General features: G+C 32.8%; 3 protein-coding genes and 1 long non-coding RNA gene across 6 annotated transcripts in view; 1 reads left to right on the top strand and 3 right to left on the bottom strand.

The window, feature by feature from the left end:
* The window catches only part of LOC124544036 (zinc transporter 1), a 34,224-nt gene extending 24,347 nt beyond the window's left edge, over positions 1-9,877 (bottom strand). For all 3 annotated transcript variants that reach the window (XM_047122424.1, XM_047122426.1, XM_047122425.1), the window contains exons 1-3: positions 9,377-9,877; positions 8,363-8,547; positions 2,401-2,623 (exon numbers count right to left, since the gene is read on the bottom strand). In XM_047122424.1, the coding sequence (XP_046978380.1) occupies positions 2,401-2,623; positions 8,363-8,539 (400 nt within the window). In that variant the 5' untranslated portion in view covers positions 8,540-8,547; positions 9,377-9,877. The remainder of the gene's footprint in view (positions 1-2,400; positions 2,624-8,362; positions 8,548-9,376) is intronic.
* A 1,099-nt stretch (positions 9,878-10,976) lies between these two features.
* LOC124544142 (mitochondrial inner membrane protease subunit 1) lies at positions 10,977-12,041 on the top strand. The gene is made up of 2 exons (XM_047122598.1): positions 10,977-11,370; positions 11,590-12,041. Exons 1-2 carry the CDS (start codon positions 11,263-11,265, stop codon positions 11,944-11,946), a joined length of 465 nt encoding a protein of 154 aa, XP_046978554.1. The 5' UTR covers positions 10,977-11,262; the 3' UTR covers positions 11,947-12,041.
* Positions 12,042-13,657: 1,616 nt separating this feature from the next.
* On the bottom strand, positions 13,658-17,451 carry LOC124544159 (lysosomal acid glucosylceramidase-like; the record flags this gene model as incomplete). Its single annotated transcript, XM_047122618.1, has 8 exons — positions 13,658-13,808; positions 14,166-14,446; positions 14,530-14,609; positions 14,991-15,135; positions 15,648-15,761; positions 16,209-16,332; positions 16,839-16,999; positions 17,284-17,451. Coding segments are annotated over 8 exons (1,179 nt in total), but the record flags the coding sequence as incomplete, so codon positions are not given.
* Positions 17,452-18,542: 1,091 nt separating this feature from the next.
* Positions 18,543-20,731, bottom strand: LOC124544160. The gene is made up of 3 exons (XR_006967519.1): positions 20,597-20,731; positions 19,653-19,752; positions 18,543-18,709 (listed from the first exon to the last, which is right to left on the bottom strand). It is a non-coding gene; the product is annotated as an uncharacterized LOC124544160 (long non-coding RNA).
* Positions 20,732-21,545: the final 814 nt, after the last annotated feature.

Below are 21,545 nucleotides of genomic sequence, written 5' to 3'. Positions count from 1 at the left end.
CTGTTACGCTTTCAAGGATAAACAACTAGACCGAATTTGATTAGATTTGTTATGAAGCTTGAAACCCAAGGAAGGGTATGGCCTACTTTTGTTTACCTATAATCGCCTCTCCTAACAAGGACGGACTAGCTCATTTAAAACTTGTAAGAAATTCAACATGGCGGCAACATTAACATTTTTGACAGTTGGGTTATAAATTCAATAATTCTTTTTTAAAAGCTTTTATTAAACTGGCAATTTTTGTTTGGGTCAAATCTTGTAACTGCTTACAGAAACTGATTAGAACATCTTGCACGAATCCTACGGAATTGTAATTTCACATTAAGATTTGGCCACAAAAGGGACTTCACTGAGAACTTCTTCAACGGTAAAAAGCAGACAAGGAATTTTATATCAAAAAGATTATTTAACAAAATAGCCTATTTATATTAATCTTCCATTGAAGGCAATAGGTATATTAGTGTTTATTTTTTTTTTGATAAAACTATAACGTTTCACATAAGAAAATAAGGCATTTGATTTTTTTTAAATAAGACCAAGAGATTAGGCAGTTCTGTTTGAGTTTTGATACCAAGACACGAGTTTAACAAAAGACAATAAACTTTGCACAATGTACTGATATGGTGTCGATGTGTGTGTAACAGAGAGAAAATAAATATGAGAGCGTGTGTCTATTAAGGGTGCGTGCCATTTATCGTTATGCATGTGTGATTTAACACACACATCGCTTCGAAGGTAATAGGTATCCCTAATCAATAAAAATAGAGCTCGTTTTTTATGGAATAGGTTTGCGGACGAGCATATGGCCTTACATCGTCAATGCGCCACCAACCTAAGGAACTAAGATGTTATGTCCCTTGTGCCTGTCGTTACACTGGCTCACTCACTCTTCAAACTGGTACACAACAATACTGCGTACTGTTGTTTAGCGGTAGAATATCTGATGAGTGGGTAGTACCTACCCAGGCGGGCTTGCACAAAGCCCTACCTCCAAGTAAACTCACAACATAATCTCTATCTTACTTAAAGTCAGATAATAAGGGACTGATTTTAACAAAAAGGTTTTAATTATTGAGTTTGCATTTGATTCTTTCAATTTTATCTTTCATCTATACACTTATACATAGTATGAATATTTAATGTATTACGGGACAAAATGTAATAAGTGCCATACGCTATTTCTTGTAAATTAATATAAATAATGATTAATTTTGACTAATAAGAAGGGTGAATTTTGCTCACAATTTACACAGAAACAAAGGTACAACATTGACACGCCTCGAAATCTTATAATATGACAAAGGAATGGTGTTGTAATTATATTTCCGCTTTTTCAAATTTCGAAGCTAATTGTGAAAGCGCCGTATAAAAAGTTATATATAATTTTTTTAAAGTAATATTACGACTAGCGTCCTCAAAGATTAAAATAGCAGAGATAACGTTGTATAAATGTAGATCCACACATACGAGTGGACTAAGCACCCACACGGAATTAAAAATAAAAAAATCGATTTTATATCATTACAAGCTTTTATCTTACTTCACCTGTTAGCATGTCTGGGTTACGTCTTATAAATGATTTAATCAGGTCACCAAATAAGATCATATTTTTAGCTACGACAATAATTTCATTGATCGTTAATACTCGAATCGATAGTAGGTGAAGATGGGATCTAAACTAATGTAGGGTTTTCACCTGACGGATTTGACTAGGGCCATTCTTAAGGGACCTTCTAATTAGCCATCTTCCTGAGACTTGCCCAAGTGAATTATCAATTCACTTGCTCTCATAATCTAATAGGCGGCGTTCGACACAACCATTGAACAGTTAATGGGCAGGATCAATGCAAATCACGTGCTTTGCGAAACACAGCATTGTACACACTTCTAACGTACATAATAAAATAAGTATCAAAAAGCGTGGAATTAATACTTGTCGATTTCCAGGCAGGATATATTACATACATATATAATTCTTCTTCCCGGTTCTTCTCAGGTCAGGGTATTATCTTTTCCGAACCGGTGGTAGTGTTTCAATTGACCATCAATAAGAAAGTGTAATGCTTCTATATTGAATAAAGTTATTTGAGTTTGAGTTTAATTGTATTTAACTAACACGACTGTATTTTTAAATGTTGAAAAAGATTAACTACTGAATTTCTTGCCGGTTCTTCTCGGTATAATGTACTTTCCATACCGATGGTTGCTTCACTTAATATAGTTGTTAAATGACGATTCAAAAGCTTGTAAAAACCTACTTGAAGAAGTATTATTTAAATACCTGTAAAGGAGAATTATTTCCACCGCAAATACCTTTTTTCCTGTAATTTAAACTAGGATCTCGGTTTATACGACCTAAACAGTTATCCACTGAGACATTATTGTTTGGATAAAACTCACCATGGAATAAAAACAATCCAACGATGTTTAGTATCAAGCCGAGGGTCCCGACGGCCACCAGTAACTTCGCGTTGTGTATCGTCTCAATCTTGATGAACCTCTGCACGGCCTCCACTGTTATACTGAAGCACAACGCAACGAGGAAAACCGCATTCACCAACGCTCCCAGAACTTCTGCCCGCGCCCATCCGAATGTATTCTTTGACCATTTCTTTGGTGACATCTACGAAGAAACAATCATTTGAAATTAACAAAAAATATATATAGTCGAGATGGCCCAGTGGTTAGAACGCGTGCATCTTAGCCGATGATTGCGGGTTCAAACCCAGGCCAGCATTGCTGATTCATGTGCTTAATTTGTCTTTATAATTCATCTCGTGCTCAGCGGTGAAGGAAAACGTGAGGAAACCTGCATATGACAAATTTCATAGAAATTCTGTCACATGTGTATTTCACCAACCCGCATTGGAACAGCGTGGTGGAATATGCTGTTGTTGTTGTTGTTGTTGTAACAAAAAATATAAAGTAAATAAAGCTATGCGGGTTTTTACAAATACTAAATTTGATGTACAGTCGAGGTAGTAAAAGGTTCGTCACCTTAAGAACTTTTTCGTATGGTCAGTTTGAGCGATAATCTGCTTTACCGATTGAGAATAGACACAAAAGTGAATACTAAGAGTGTAAGACTTAATAAAGGAACGAATTTAAAAACTGACGAAGGTTTTTTTACTCTTACTGTACATAACAATTTCAAAGATTTTTGCCGCCATCGAGAATATTTGCTTAGCTTAGCTGTAAGTACTACCCAGAAGGGGTTCAGATCACTCTTTATACCTTTTAAGCTTGAGGAAAACAAATTAAAGTCATATAACTATGAACATCATTAGGAAATGATTCTCTAAATATAGCACCTATTTTCTGAAATTGTCATGTAACGTAATGAAACTTCACCTTACCAAATCACGGAACTCTAATTCGCTTTTGTTCGCCTTTTCCATGACAGAATATTATCGAACAATGATTGGGATAATTTGGCAGGACGAAAAGTATAACTATCTCTTTCTCATGTGTGGGGTTAAAAAGAGACGTGTAATTTGTTTTAACTAAGTTGCCAATTCACGTCGTCCTTTATAATAATTCATCTGATGTCAGCTATGATTCACTCTTTAAATCGACGTACAATACTGAGCACGAGAGCTTTGCGAATATTCAACGTATTAGTAATGCCCTTGAGGTTGAATTATATATCCTGCGATTCAGATTTCGTGGGAAAAAATCGAGAACCACTCGCGGTGAAGTAACGTTTTACTCTATTATGTAAATATTGAAAGTAACTATCATCGCAATAATATTATTAAGATATCGATCGTTGATTTTGTATCGTAAGACGAGATTTCTCTTTACAAATATAATCCATATTCCGTAGTATAAGAAAGTAAATTCCCACTGCTGGGATAGGGCCTTCTCTACCATTAAGGAAAGGGTTTGGAACATTTTCCACCACGCTGCCGGTTGGTAGAATGCACATTTGTCAGAATTTCGATTAAATGAGACACATGCAGATTTCCTCACAATGTTTTCCTTCACCACCGAGCACGAGATAAATTATAAACACAAATTAAGCGCAAATATATATTGGTGCTTGCCTGGGTTTGGACTCGCAATCATCGGTTAAGTTGCACGAGTTCTAACCACTGGGCCTCAACTCTCAATATAAGAAAGGCTAGATTTATGTTGGAAAAATTGTCGTAAAACCAGCTTATACGGTCAGTTATACATTGATAGTGAAAGTAAGGAGTTGTACTTTCAAATTAAATATGGAACTTAGAATCCAACTTGCATGACAAAAATAATTTCGGAACACGATTTCAAGCAATAATTGGCATTTGTATACAAAACAACCAATCTCTGACTAAATACAATAATTAATCCTGCTCTTAATTCGCAGATCGAAGCGCTGCAAAGCATAGGATCTAAGATCTTATCTTTTGTAGTGACACCGGCTCATTCACCCTTCGAGCCGGAACACATCAATAAAAGTATTGTTGTTAACCGCTATAATAAGTGATAACTGGGTGATAACTACGCAGATATGACAGGAGTACCGCAAGGATGCATTACATATATATATACTAATATTATAAACGCGAAAGTAACTCGTTCTACTAATACGATTGTATTTTTTAAATGTTGAAAAAGAGTAACTACTGAGTTTCTTGCCGTTTCTGTAGTATCTACTTTCCGAACTGGTGGTAGCTTCACTTAATTGTTAAATGACGGTTCAAAAGTGCTTGTAAAAGCCCACTTGAATAAAATTTATTTTTATTTTGTTCGAGAGCAAACCATTACACCGAATTTGATGAAATTTAGACTACAGACTTTGTAAGTAAGCCTAACATTTGACGAGTAACCTCTAAAGCAATGTCACGGACGACGGCTTGTTAATATATATTTACAAATAATTTTATTCTGACTATGGAGATATAAACAATAATAAAAAACACGTGTCTACATTGTACAGAATGCATACCGTATTTGTACATATATGTCCTAAAACTATATCTCGATTGATAATTGAATTGTTTAATTCATGACGTACAAAGTAAATATGTATATTGTAAATATTTGTAAACCCTGTAGTACAGTGTCACATAAGACTAGCCTATATATATTTTTAAAGTAATTTGTAGTATCTTTATAGACCATTGGATCGGAATTTGTCTTAGTGAAAAGAGAAGCATTTGAGAATATTAGTATTTGAGTATTATTTATCATATAGGCAGGCAGCAGAGAAATGGGCAACCTGGTTTTAAGTGATCAACAGCGCTCATAAACAACAGGCTGTTACTTTACTTTACTCTATATATTATAGAGCCTAGCCATTTCAATTTGTAGATGTCAGGATGTTAGCGCAATTACCCCATTAACAAAATAATTCCCAAGACGTAAAAATCCGATTTTTTTTATGTGCGACTGCGCCGACCACAAATGAATATGATAAGGGCAAGCGACCTATGATAAATTATTTACACTTCTACGTATAAATTTGCGGAACAAATTGATTGATAGATTAATAAACAATTAAAAAGCCTCTCTATAACTTGCACTGCAATTTATTCATAGAAATTCGAAATTATATATTACTAGTAGTCGACTGCAACTTCTCGCGTTTTAGTGTATTGGCTGACAAGTGATAGGCAAAGAAGTATCCTATGTTCTTTCTTGGAGTCCAAGTTTGCTTCATATGAAATTTCATCAAATTCGATTTTTTTATGGTATAGGTTGGCGGACGAAAGGCCACCTGATGGTAAGTGGTCACCATTGCCCACAGACAATGAAGCTGCAAGAAATATTAACTATTCCTCACATCGCCAATGTGCCACCAACCTTGAGAACTAAGATGTTATGTCCCTTGTGCCTGTAGTTACACTGGCTCACTCACCCTTCAAACCGGAAGACAACGATACTGAGTACCGTTATTTGGCGGTAGAATAACTGACGAGTGGGTGGTACCTACCCAGACGGGCTCGCACACCAGGTTTGGTCGTGAAAGACCGACAAACAGACAGGCAGATTACTTTCACTTGTATAATATTAATATCGATAATATAGATTATATTATCATGCTACAAAAATATAAACAAAACACGTACGAGCATTGTCCGTTATTTGTGTCAACTCTAAGCCCACGCAGAACCGCGAACCACAAATACGTTTGAATATCAATGTTTTCGTACTCTAAAAAATATATACGAATATTATAAATTCGAAAGTAGCTCTGAATTTGATTAAATTTGGTATTGAACAAAATTTGAATCCAACGAAGGACGCAGATTACTTTTTTACGCTCGACACCTAACACACATCTACAGACAAGAGAAACCGAGGGTCACTACTACTACTTACATATTATGCATAATAGGCTTTTTGACAATGCGAAAAATAAATTGTGAATTATTTAAAATGGTTTAAAAATGGTATATAAATAATCCAATCGGCTTACTAACGAAAGTTGAAAATAATACTTAATTTATTCAAAAATCCATAAAAAAATGCATTTTTTCAAACGTTTGTGACACTTGCTTGTTTTTGCTTTTCTACTATATGTACCACAGATTAAAATACAAGAAAGTGACGTCACTGACTCTATTGCAGCGCCATATTGTCCAAGTACCGTTTTTGCGCGCTATTTAAATATGGAATTTTTAATATGATATTTTTCGGCAAATATGTACCAGAAATAAAAAAAAAAACAACTTTTACTGGGTTCCTTAACTTCTACCAAATAATATAAAATGGATTTAAAAAACCAGTCAAATAGCCTATTAAAACGAAATAGATATAGCCAACAAAACGCGGGCTACATTTTAAAAAAAATGTTTACATGATCAACCGCTTGCACTTTCATTTACTGTTTAAAATTGAATTATATAGTTAAAGTCTGAGCTAGCTAGTGAATTATGCATACATATATAAATATGAATTATAGTTCATCTTGTATGCATTTTATATAAATAACCCAATCGATTTTCAAGCGAGCGTAGAGGTATTCCTATCAATACACAATAGGTGATTAGTTATCAATAAAAACTATTCTACTATAAGTACAGTTTCATTATTATTTATTTATAATTGTAATGAACTAACATGACTGTATTTTTAAATGTTGAAAAATAGTAACTAGTGATTTTCTTGTCGGTTCTTCTCGGTAGAATCTACTTTCCGAATCGGTGGTAACTTCAATTAATAGTTGTTAAATTACTATTCAAAAGTGCTTGTAAAAGCCTGCTTCAATATTTTGATTTTGTTATTCTTCTATGATTCTATATTAATATTATAAATGTTAAAGCAGCTCTGTCTGTCAGTCTGTCGGTCTTTCAAAGTTCTGAAATTTGATGAAATTTGGTGTGAAGCAAATTTGAACTCGTAAGATAGGAGATAGGCTACTTTTTTTTGCCGAACACATGACAACCAACACCCTAAAACGAACCAAGCCGCGGGCCACTACTAGTTAATTATAAAGGAAGTGTTGAATGCATAGGAAAATCCCCTCAAAACATACAACGCGGACGTTTTAGTATGTTGAGTCATGATAGTATGTTGAGGTAAAACAAAACTATTTCCTATGACCGTATAGTAAAATGACGTCATACGATTTTTAAATTATTCAATTTGTAAATATCAATATCCTGAATCGTTCAAATATTCTAGAACATTCTTCTGAAAGTTAGTGAATGTTAAGTTCGGCTAATTAAATAAATCACTAAAATATTTACGAACATATTATAATGTTACACACATGACATACGGAAATCTATGAGTTGCTCAAACTTTTCCTACATCCACTAGAATAGGCTATAGGCACCAAGCAAGGGTCATATACTCAAGTATAATATAATATTGCTGTTTGAATGAATGGACCAATGTAATGGTGAGGTAGATAACATTTTAGTTTCTAAGGAGGTTTGGTGATATCAGAAATTATTATTATTATTTCTTTTAGTGCTAACATCTATGAGCAGTGGTGACCACTTACCATCAGGTGGGCCATAGGCCATAGGCCAGGTAGCTAGCCTAGCCCTTTATGACATAAATGTAAATATTCTGACATGACACTTTTATAATACGAGTTATTAGTTAAATGTAAAAGAACACCTTCAATAATTATAAAGGCAATATATTGGGCAATAAAAAACTAATTGATTACATATAAAACCTATAAATTGTAACCTTCTTATTAATTAAAAAACATAGAAGAACTATAAAAAAGCTTAATACTCTGAAAGTGATTGGTTATCACTTTGTAGGGTAGACGGCTATTGTGTCTAGTCAACTCTCAAAGTATTAAGTGCCGTGTTCTCAGTCCAAGTCACCTTGACAATATATAAATAACCTTAAAACAATGATTTAATAAGAGCACTAAATTAAGTATGATAAAATGATATAACTAATGATAGCATACCTTAACTGATAAGAATGCAATTACAAGAGCGGCAACATCACTCAACATATGAAAGGAGTCAGCTACAAGGGCCATAGAATTGGTTACATAGCCGACTATCAGTTCCACAACAAAGAATGTGCCCGTCAGCCATAACATTGATAGCAGCCGACATTTTTTCCCGGAAAACTTGCCCATTTTTATATCTAAAAATAAAAAAATATAATTAGTGTTACAACTAAATATATTATTACAACTCAACTCGCTACATAACCTTAGTAATGGGAAAACTCATTATAAATTTCTGCAAATGAATTTTATATCATGCAAAAACATAATATTTATAAACTTAACAAAATTTCAATTAATAATAATTATGAGTAAGTAGCTTAATGTTTATTAAATTATATATTTAAGAAAGTATACTTTCAAAGTTGTTTACTTTGATAGTTACTAAGTTTAATGCGCTTTACTTATAATGACGATTTTAATTACAAAAACAAACCAGTAAGTATGTTTTTATCTTTTTTTCAAGCTAAGAAACTGAATATTGCTTTACTACATAGACAACAGATGTCTGACCCTACAGATCTCAAAAAGGGGTAACAAATTAATTACAATTGAGCCTATGATCAATCCTTTACAATAATTTTTTACAGTTAGTCAGTATTATAGTTTACTTAACATATTCTTTGTACAAGTTTATTATTTATGGTCAAATAATGAATAATGACTAACATGAAATGTTCAGATTTGTTTGTAAAATGTATATGACTAATACATTTTCCAGTAGTATGGAATTTAAGTGTATAGCATAATCATGTTGATAATCTTACAAGATTTGCTCTCACACTGAAATAGGAGTGAAATTATACATCATGTTACCATATAAAGTAAAAACAACATTATATGCTGATAAAATTATGATAATTTTTACAAATTCGAAACTCTTAAGGGACACTTAGTGTGTTTTATTTACTGTCACACAGTATATACTGAATTAAATAATATCCACGTGACTCATAGTTCACTCACCTTATTTATATCGACTACCGAATGTTGATGTTAAATATCAGAGAGTCGAACCCATTAGGTTTTTGGGTGGCAATAGATTCACAAAATATGCGTACTCATTTGACAACAATATGAATCTCAATTCAATATCGATTCAACGCAACATCTAAGCAGAACATATAACACCCTCGATTAAAAAAACTGATAAACATTTAATACCCGTGTAAGATTTCAAAACAAATCCCTTCTTTTCGTGTACTTTGATTATATTTACCGTAAAACAATATAAGAAAAGGCTTCACGTATAGGCTAAGAAATCGTGATACAAGAATTTAACAGGTATTCAATTTGTAACTACAACCACACTGAATCGTTTTTCTCATTGGCAAGGATGAATATTAATTCACTTCTTTGTTTTAATAAGAATTTTAAAATTCCACTCTCGTTTGAGATCAATCGGTGCCTAAACGATGGTCCGTCTGAATATAACTGTCAAACTCAAATAGTGCATGGAGAATGGAGATTGGAGAGTAGCGGAGCACGGACCGAATGAAGGATATATAATACAATCGAATACTTACGGATGAATAATATATCATCACTTAGCTCTAATTAGAATGAATAGTTATGCCTTCTTTTTAATTTTTCTTATTTTATTTTCTCTTGTTACATAATTTAAATCAATTACATTAATATTTTGTCTTCTATATTTTTTTAAATTTAGAAATTAAATAATATGATCTCGTATTATTTAAATGTTATTAATGCTTTTTATATTCATGTGTATTAAAGTTGTTTACGCCCTTAAAGCCGTAGTTATCACTTCATTTGCTTACATATATTTAGGTTTTTCGTTTCAAGTGCTAACTGGTAAGTTAAATAAAAAGTATATTCAAGTAGTGCTATAACGGTTATAGTATAGCAACTGCTGCTATCAAATATTTGTTGCGGTTTTATTTCATCATCTGCTATATTATAACCGCAACATCACCACATAACTAATTTATTCTCTTTTTAGTAAAAATGAGTTAGATATCGAGTCAGACAACGGGCCTTTTGTACATTATACAGGGTTATTGGTAATAATAAGGGTGACTATTTGCAATAATTTTAACCCCCATATACATGGTGCAAAAATTAACCATTTTTGTAGCTTTTTTCAAAAATTGTCAATTTAAAAAGAAGTATCAATTAAAATTTTTTTTTTCTCTTTTACAAATATTTGTCAATATTTACAAAAAATAACTCTCCTTTCAGGGATTTCTTAGTGAGGATAATGTTAAGGATAGCATCCTGCACTATATACTTTAGATAATGACCCTATCATCTCCTAGAGGATATACGACGAATTACTAATAACCCTGTATATGTCATATCAGTAGGGCAGATATTTGTCTTCTTTTAATATTTTTTTCGATTTGAATCTGAATCGCTAAATATAAATGTTAATACGCTAATGCATTGGCTACTAGTGATAATGTCGTTAGGTTTTATGAGAATAAAAAAATCGTGGCTGTATAATGTAAACTAATTGCTTTTACAAAAAAAAGTACATTATTAAGCAGAACAAAAAAGCTAAGGTGTCACATATTATTCCAGCGATAAAGGTAAAACCTTAAAATGTCAAATATCTGTCACTCGCTGGTAACCCAGCTGTATGTGTGATGTCTGATGGCTAATGTTGTATTTTGCCAAAATCATAATATTTCGAAAATATACTCATTCTTCTGTAAGAGAAAAATTCAACTAGAAAAACTAAAATTAACAATGTAAATGATGACTTTTTAAAATTACTCATGATAGAACTATTGATAAAAAAATAGGTTTTTCTTCGAAACGAGTCTTAATATCAATGCCAATGAAAATTTCAATTTTCACGTTCCGCTTTATACTTAAATAACATAAGTATGAGTGTAAGACCGTTTTTAGGTAAAGCTTCTGCTGTAATAGGTTATGTGTTACAGACGGCTTGTATCACTCATTGCATCATAGAATATGTGGGTGATTTTGTACTGGTGAGTCTAGTCAGTTTTGTAAGATAATTTATAGAAATTTAGGCTAAAAAGATATTTGATTACTTTGTTACATAATATAAATAGTTCTATAAGATAACAAACTAAGTTAAAGATTTAATCATTATAAATTAAATGTCAATTTATTAGCTAAAGTCATAAAATGAAATTACCTGAATGAATGTCTTATTTATAATAAACATCAATTTTTTCTGATTACAGTGTACTGGTCCATCCATGGAGCCTACCTTAGAAACCAATAATATTCTTTTTACTGAACACATAACACCGAGACTGCAACGGCTACGTCGTGGAGACATAATTACAGCTAAGTGTCCCACAGATCCAAAGCAAAACATTTGTAAAAGAATAACAGGCTTGCCTGGTGATAAAGTGAAGGGTTATTTCCCTAGAGGGAGTCAAGTGGTACCGAGAGGACATGTCTGGTTAGAGGGTGACAATTCGGATAATTCCAAAGATTCAAGAATGTACGGTCCAGTTCCACAGGGTTTAATACGTGGTAGAGTAGTTTGTAGAGTGTGGCCGTTAAATAAAATGAGTTTTTTGACTGAACACTAACTAGTCCTCCATTATTTTCTTAAAGTAAACAATTTTGTTGTTTTGAATTGATCTATATTAGTTCTGTAATTGTAAATAAAGGTTTATAACTCATATAAAATTGTATTCAATTTGGATAATAATTTGAGAATCAAATAAATTATTTTTACAGTAAGTATTAACTTATATTTACATAAATATTGTGAGATATAGTTTATATCAAATTTGGTACCTCAGCTTTTTTTTGCCTGACAAAATTATAACAAGTTATTTCAGTTTTTTTTTATTATTACATATATACACTAAAAATAGTAGTATAAAAATTTAAAGAGCCTTATTAAGTGTACTTATTGTATCTAATCTTATCTTACTTGTACCCTATACTATGTCATTAGTAAACAAAAAATTATAAACTATTACAATGATAAAAAACAAATATAAAGTAAAACAATAACCACATTTAATTAAAATCATCAATGGTATGATCAATTTAAGGGAAGAATTACATTTACTTGGAAAGACCCTATTTTAGTCAGTATTCATACACTATAACGTAATTTTGGATGCCACATGAAATACCAAGCATTTTTTTTCACCACGTGTATCTGCGCTAGTTATGCGCAAAGTATTCTACCAATGTTATATCTTATATGTGCCAGAAAAGTCAGATACAAGACCTAAGTCTGTTCCATACTTTGAAGTTATATAATCCGTCATAGACATTATGACATTTAAAATTTGAAGTTTCTAGTGATGTAGCATGTTTAACTTTGGTGTAATATAATCGATTATCGAATGAACTATTAAATAACTATTCGTAAGATTGTCTGGTCGGTCAGCACCGGGCTGCCAAATCATCTTACGAATACAGTTTGTATAACTGATTGTTTCCTTTAGTCAAATAGGACCTACCAGAATGAAAAATAAGCAATAAAATATTTCCGTAAGTTGCTAAACAGATTGGTTAAAAAATTATATGAATTGACAAAATAATCATGAATATTCATAGTTAAATCTAAGTGACGAATAATGTAGCTGTTGTAGTTAGTTGTCTGTTACTTCATGCCTACACTAATACTTTTGTTTTGAATAAAAGTAAAGTAAAGTAACAGCCCGTAAATTTCCCACTGTTGGGCTAAGGCCTCCCCTCCTATTGATGAGAGAGTTTAGAACATATTCCACCACGTTGTTCCAATCCGGGTTGGTGGAATGCATATGTGGCAGAATTTTGATGTTGGAGAATTGTGGCAGAATTAGACACATGCAGGTTTCCTCACGATGTTTTCTTTCACCGCCGAACACGAGATGAATTATAAACACAATTAAGCACATACATATAGTGGTGCTTGCCTGGGTTTGAACTCGAAATCATCGGTTAAGATGCACGCGTTCGAACCACGGGCCATCTCAGCTCTCTTGTTTTGAAGGCTACACAGCTTTACTGACATAGCGCTATCAAATAAATTAGCTTCACTGTCAAACCTGCCCATTTAGCTCAACTAGTAGCTATTATGTTAGGAAATGGATTATATTCGAATACCATATGAAACAAATAAAATAAATTTAATAAAATATAATATGTTGAGCTATAACAGGTTAATACAAATTGAATGAATTGTTGTAAAATAAGCTTTCTAATATATATTTCTTTTAAAATCCTTTACCTGTACTGTATTGTGAGGGTAATATGGGGATAAGTAATAAGCTTGTGTTACTTTAAATTTTTATATTAAATTATACATTTTTATAATAAGTCACTATTTTATATGTCATAAGATTAAATACTATTAATTTCAATAGTTTTGATTGATTCTGGCTCCATAGTAAATTCTACATATCTTAGTAAGGATATTGCGACATTAACTTTCACTTCATGGGTGTTCCTGGAAATAAAACATTATTTTGAATGTGTTACGGCGTTTCCGAATATTAACGATTCGATGTATCGAGTTTTTTGACAATGCGTGATACCTTATTTAAAAATAATATAAAAAGATTTCGAATTGTTTATAATATTATTTTATACAATTAGTCGCACGCGGTTTCATTCGCGTTTTAGGTTGTTAGTTGTCATGTGTTAAGAAAAAAAAGTAGCTTATGTTCTTTCTCGGAGTTTATGTTTGCTTCATACTAAATTTCATGAAATTCGGTTCAGCGGTTTTTGTCATGAAAGACAGAGAGACACAGGGAAACCCTGTCACACATTTATAATATTAATATAGATCAAATATTTTACTTACGTATTTTGAAGTACCATTACGATATTTCCTTGAGGCGTTATAAAGGCAACATTGTTAACGTGCGCTAAACTTGTACGCAATACTTCAACTCGTTGCGATCCTCTCGGAATAAACTTGGAGAAGTGACCCATAGCGTAGAACATAGGTTGTTTAATGAACTCATCCCTGTCACCATAGACAAGAATTGGTGCATCGACGTAGTTGTGAGCCCAGTTCGGACCGCCATTTTCATCCAAGCAAAGATTCCAATCTATCCAGCCGACAACGAAATTATTCAAATCCTAAAATATTAAAATTATTTTTATTGCCACAGATACTTAATAGCTCCCTATATTATTAGTGTATTAACAGATCATTGTCTCACATCTATAACATGACGCGTGTATCTGTCTGCGCGCTCCCAGGATCCTATTTTCACCCTCATCAAATCCCACGGCATTGGACCTGCAGACATAAAATTGATATATTTTCTACATCCATCTTAAGTAAACAATGGTTAGGGCGAGAAAAAAAAAGAGTTTTTTTTTTGCGATTTACTGTGTTTGAACTAAAACTTAACGTGAATATTTTAGCTTACTGTGTAAATTTTCACTTTTGAGTTACTAATTTTAACTATTTAATCAGTATATATGTATTTATTAATATAGGCTTATTCAACATAGTGATCATCAATATTCTCGCGCAATGTCAAACTAAAATACTTATCAAAGACAATGAGATTAAGACATAGACAATTTACTTGTTAAGGAATAATTTAAGTGAAATTCCGACCACATTCAGTAACACAACCAATAAAAGTAACATCTGACATAGTAATTAATTTACCTTCACAAGCCTCTGTCGCGAGAAGTATCTTGTCAGGATATCGTCTCTGAATATTAGACAGAATCCCAGCCGGTATAAAGTTCCCATAATAATGGACAGCGATGCCGTCAATATATTCTAATGATTTAGGATCTCCTCTTGCCATCTGAAAAATACATTGTGTTGTATCATTATATACTAAGAGTGTGTTTCATTCATTCGTGTGTGTCTGTGGTAAAACAAAAGATGATATATCTGAATTGCTCGCTCAGAACGTTGCTAATAAACAATGAATAGTAACGTAAATGTTTAACGCAGATGGTATTCGATTTTTAATAAAAAAATTATACACAATTTAGACAATCTCACTCCTATTATAGTGAATAGTGAAGCAGAACTGTTGTGAAAATAGTTTTTTAAATGACATAGTAACAAGGTTTTTTTCCAATTGTAATTATTTTAAGATAACCGATGATTGCGGGTTCAAACCCAGGCAAGCACCGCTGATTCATGTGCTTAATTTGTCTTTATAATTCATCTCGTGCTCAGCGGTGAAGGAAAACATACCTTAAAGAACCTTATTCGTAAAGGCACATACCTACAGCATTAAAACAATATTACAAAAGCTTTAAAAATACCTGAAAGTGTGAAAAGAGAATTATAAGAGGATATTCTTACCCCTCCCAAATAGATATCAATGAGATAACGCTGATCGTCGACGGCCAGAATGAGGGTGTCATTAAAACGCGAGTTTCTTATCGTTGGACCAAGATTTTGCGCTACCCAAATGCCCTGTAAACATGTACATTATTTTATATTACATAAATCAATCCAGAAATATTTTTGTTATCATATAAATTGTTATACAAATTGCAGAATATTTATAAACGAAATATATGCCAAGCATATACCGAACGATTGACGGTTTTACTAAACCTTTTATAATATGAAAACCCATTAATTTTCATCCAATTCTATTCGACAATAAAAAATAATATTATGGCTAATTTTGACAATGTATAAATGTTACTACATTATATGGACCCTTTTTGTAAACATATAAATCGAATCATCTAACTAGTCTTGGAAAGTGGTTCTAATGATTTAGCTGAAACTTGATAGCATGGCAAAGTTTATCTATATAATTCTTCACTGAAAATAACGCAAATTTTGTATTTTGATTAAAAATAACCAGTTAAACAATTATAATAATTTTAATGTTTGAAAAGTTATACGCACCAGGTCTGTTGGAAACCATCCCAAGGAGTTGAAATCCACAAATGGGACGATTCCATTTATCGGTTCATTTGTAGTCGTAAGAGCCCAAATCTTGACCTCTGCTTTAGCGTACTCTTCAATGAAACTAGAGAACAAATACGAATTTGTTTATTCTGATGTAATGACAATGCCAGCTGGGTATACCCAGTGTGTATGATACGAGCACATTGATCTGATGCATTTCACTCATCAACGTCGGTAGTACACCTACCTAATATAAACATCAGTTTTCTGGTTTGAATTGTGAATGAAAAAGTGTAATTTAAAGTACCAATGACATATCTCAGATTCTTTGATTCTGATATTTATTTCGTAGTAAGTGACTCTCTGTGGCTGACATGATGAACATAGTGCTATATTTACTCCATAGTAAATATAGCACTATGTTCCCGTAACAAGTAAAGGGTTTATGATAACTGAGATTGGTCTTATCCTAGCTCCCCGGTAACGGATTGCTGCCATATTATGTATTTCACTACGAGATTAAAAGAATAAAAAGTATAATTTGTACAAAGACTAAGGTTCTATACCATTTTCTATTGAGAATGGTCAGCGTGGACTGGACCAGAAGGCTGTCATTATATTTCTTACCGTAAGTGATAATCTGCGTAGGTCTGATAGAATTCCCGTTTGAGTTGCGCGAAGCCGGTGATAGCTCCGTTGGTCTTCATCCACACCGGCGGTGACCACGTGCTCGCTGTCACTTTGATCTCAGACGTCGATGCTTCTTGGGCTTGCTTAATCATAGGCAGCTGAAATAGTCACAATGAAAAATACATATTATTTTGTATTTTGTAACTACTTGTTTATCGTCGTTTGTCGAAAACAATATTGGCCAAAACAATATTTATGTATCAAGCGATGTACAAAAGCGGGAATAATGCACCCTTACTAGAAATAAAAATGTTGTTAATGATACTAATGTTTTGTTTACTTTCATGAGCTTATAAAGTATATTTAAATGTGGTAGGTTTTTTTTAAATATATGTAGCAAATTGATTTACAAATATTCATAACAAATTAATGGGTAACAAACCTTATAAAAGTAATCTTCATGAGATAAAGAGTAGTTTGATAGAGCCTTGTCATTCAAAGGGTATTCGTTGTACGTGTAAGGGTGAGTTGAAAAGTCGGCGCCGCCGATCGGTACGCGGATCAAATTGTACTCTATGCCCTCTCGACCGAAATATGAACTGAAATCGAAATGTATTTATGAGTTACTAGCCATCTCTTTATTAATTTTATGAAAGAAATTAATTGTTAGTTTTTAACTAAAAACACATCCACATTAAAGCAGCGTTATAGAATATGTTCCAAACATTCTTCTTGAGGATAGGAAGCCTTAGCCTAGCATCAGAAATTTAGTTGTTACTTGTAAATTTACTTGCATTGGACGAATTCGCGTATTTAATAAAAATGTAGCAACACCCAACATAAGTTTTGTAGCTTATCCTTGTAAGAGTTATTGAAATATTGCAAAAACTAGGTAGGTATCAAATTAAAAATTGAGCAACGTACCAGTAGTCATATGAATTCTTTGTTAATGAGCAAAAATGAACAAAGATTGAAATTACAAGTATTGTCGATTATAAACCAATAGGATTTTCATTCATCATTCATCAATCATTTGACAATACTTGGTAGTCTGTTCTGGTCTTTATGCCAGCCCGTCTGAGTAGGTAGCTCCCACTCATTGGATATTCTATCAACTAACAGCATTACTCAGTATTATTGGGTTCCGATATGTAGGTTGGATGAGTGTAAGTACACAAGGCACAACGGATATAACATCTTAGTTCCTAAGGCCATGCGACCACTTAACATCGATCCATTACTCATCCAAGCGGATGAGTAATGTAACCTGTATCATAAAAAAGATATATTTATTAAACTTTTAAAATCTTATCGTTAATGATAATGAATTCGTATCTGGCAAGCATGACTATTTGATAACTTTACAGATATAAAAAAATCTTGCATTCATGATAGTAGGTGATACTACTGATATATATTTTTTCGATACTCTTTCGATGATCTACAAAATATCTTCTATACATAGGACAAAATTGGAGCGTCTTTTTGTAATATTAAAATATCCCCTTTTTACTCAATGCATACACGTTACATATACCAAAATAACATTTTCTCCCAATTTTTTCTGTCCGTCTGTTTGTTCCAGGTAATCTCTGGAACGGCTGGACCGATTATGACGGGACTTTCACTGGCAGATAACTAATATAATAAGGAGTAATTCAAGCTTTACGGTTTAATAATTACGAAAACATATATGATTCCTGATGCTTCTGAATTTGGAACTTACTTAATAAAGCGTCTTTGCGTTGAATCAGACAGCTTACGCCAGTTGATCGAGGCGGCGTCCGTCACTGAACCGCCGAAGCCTTCTATCTTCTGAAATCTATTATTGCTGACAATTCTATATGACGCTTCGTTAAAAAGCCCAGCTGAAACATACAGAACATTATATGCTTTGTTTGATGTTCCTAAATTTCAAAACAAGATTTTAAATTAACATGGTTATTTTTATTATTAAAGTTATTAATTAGGATATTTACTGTGTTTTTATTGTTGTTCTCGCGAATAAAACATTCGTAGATAATGTCGAAATATCGAACTCCACCGAAAAATAAACATGGTAAATATCCCGAAATTAATAACTTTACTAAATTTCAATGTACTGATCGCAATGGCATTGCAATATGCCTCTTTTCCAGAATTTAATCAATGATTGCACAAAATTTGAATTTAAAAAGAACAGTGATTAAAATCGTACGAATTCTAAGTATTAATGTTTACGTATATGATAATTAAAGAGTGATAAATTTATTATTGCGCAGAGATGGCCCAGTGGTCAGACCGCGTGCATCTTAACCGATGATTGCGGGTTCAAACCCAGGCAAGCACCGCTGATTCATGTGCTTAATTTGTCTTTATAATTCATCTCGTGCTCAGCGGTGAAGGAAAACATCGTAAGGAACCTGTATGTGACAAATTTCATAGAAATTCTGCCATATGTGTATTTCACCAATCCGCATTGGAACAGCGTGGTGGAATATGTTATGAAAATAAGATCAATAATGTGTGTTAGAAATAATTAGTAATAAAGTGCAATTGTCTACGTCTAAATCCATTGTCTTTGATTGACAAGAGATTTTTTTATGATTTTATTTCTTGTTATTTTAATTACATTGAATTTGATCAGACTTCCAATTGATTTCGATTAAATAATTGATTAGATTAAGTCTGATTCGATTGTAAATTATACGTTAAGTTACTGTCATTTTTTGATTAAAAAAATAGTCAAAATTGATTTACGATATTCAGTTCAATTCTGTTGATTTGTTTACATTACTTTGTATGGTCGTTGAAAATCAAGACGATACTTACGTATTGTTTTTCCTGAACGATCGTAATTTTGAGTCTCAGTAGCTTTACCACCGATATTAAATCTTATAGGGCCAGTGCTTTTTTCGAATCTCTTACCGGCCTGTAATAAATTACTAAAATGAGCTAACTACTACAATGCCAGTTTCAGAGGATGCCCTTCCGGGCAAGGCAACAAAGAATCCTATTATAAAAAGCATCTCAAATCCGATGAACACATTTAAATTGGAACATATTATGTATATGTGTATTATAAAATACAACTAATAAATGACAACGAGCCGAGATGGGCCAGTGGTTAGAACGCGTGCATCTTAACCGATGATTGCGAGTTCAAACCCAGGCAAGTACCACTGAATATTCATATGCTTAATTTGCAATTATAATTCATCCCGTGCTCGGCGGCGAAGGAGAAAATCGTGAGAAAACCTATCACACGTCTAATTTCACAGGAATTCTGCCACATGTTTATTCCACCAACTCGCATTAGATCGGCGTGGTCAAATAAGAGCCAAACCTTCTCCTCAAATGGAGAGGAGTCCTAAGCCCATTAGTGGGAAAGTCACAGGCCGTTGTTGAATAAATGACAACAAACAGCGGTGTTACCAATTGTATGATGCTCATCATGATAGAAATAGCTTTAAACCTCTTTACCACGAACAGAGGAACGTATACCCTGATTTGGGGAATATCATTTTATTTTAACAATTGCCATTCCATTTTAATGATTTGCCATTCAAATAAATAAATAAATAAAAACAACTTTCCTGTCAAGCCCGTAATCTCGACCGTACCGATCAATCTCTATCGTGTCTTCTCCATCGCACGTGACATTGATGAAATGATCTCTGCCTTTTTGGCACAAATAAAAGTCATAAAAACAATGTGGTCCACTGGACAAGGAGATGCTTTTATTATTAGAAATTTTATAAGCCCAAATAACTTACACGGCTGCTAGTATAAGCAACGAAAGTACCCCACGACGGCGCATCGCGAGTGACGGTGTCGCAGTACGAAGCGTTGCACACACACACAACCGACCGACCTGCTATACCTACATCTCGAGCTTCACATGGCTGATCTGAAAAAATGTGTAGCTATTTAATTTAATAAGAGATTTTTGCCCGATAACTTATTTGTCTTTTGATAAAATTATTATTCATTAAATTGTGTGTGCGTTTTTTTTTTTAAATTCTATTTTATATGAAAGTATGGAATGCATTGTAAAAGATGATAGCTTTACTTATGTATATATAGTTAATGTCATTTTTAGTTTAAATATAGATTATTGTTAGATAGTCGTTCGGTTTTAGTATTCTACAACTACGACATTAAGGATGTAGAGGTATGTAAGATTAAGTTCACAGTTCATCTTTTTTTTAAGGTTAATTTTCATATACAAATTTCACTGCCCAATAATTTCTGTTCGCACATTATATTTGTATGTTTTGGCCAAGCATTGACTACGATATATATACTTTTTTTATCAACTTAGTTCAATTTCGTCAACTTTCGGCAAGAATAACACAGAGTTAAATGTGGATTCTCCTATTTTCTCCTATTTCTTTCAAATCATCGGCTAAGTCCCTTTTTCTTTACCAAATAATGCAGCGTAATCAACTCTGTTATATATTCCAAATTTACAGTTTGACAAGTAGATATATTTTACATACATCCTTAAGTAAACGTACACGTCGTCATTTTAATCTGAAAACTTTAATAGTAAATTTTTCATACGTTAATTTTGGCTCTACTGTCAGGTCAAATGTTAAAAGTCTTTGGCTGAAGGCCTGGCGGCCTGCCGGTTGCGACAAGTGAATGAGTTGCGACATGAAATAACAAAATAATACATGACATGAGATAATAAAACTAAAATAATTACAAATAAAAGTACTT

Source organism: Vanessa cardui, chromosome 4 (assembly GCF_905220365.1).
Source record: "Vanessa cardui chromosome 4, ilVanCard2.1, whole genome shotgun sequence".
In the NCBI taxonomy this organism is placed as follows: Eukaryota; Metazoa; Arthropoda; class Insecta; order Lepidoptera; family Nymphalidae; genus Vanessa; species Vanessa cardui.
Note: the sequence above shows the minus strand (reverse complement) of the source record. Positions and strands in the feature narration are given on the sequence as shown.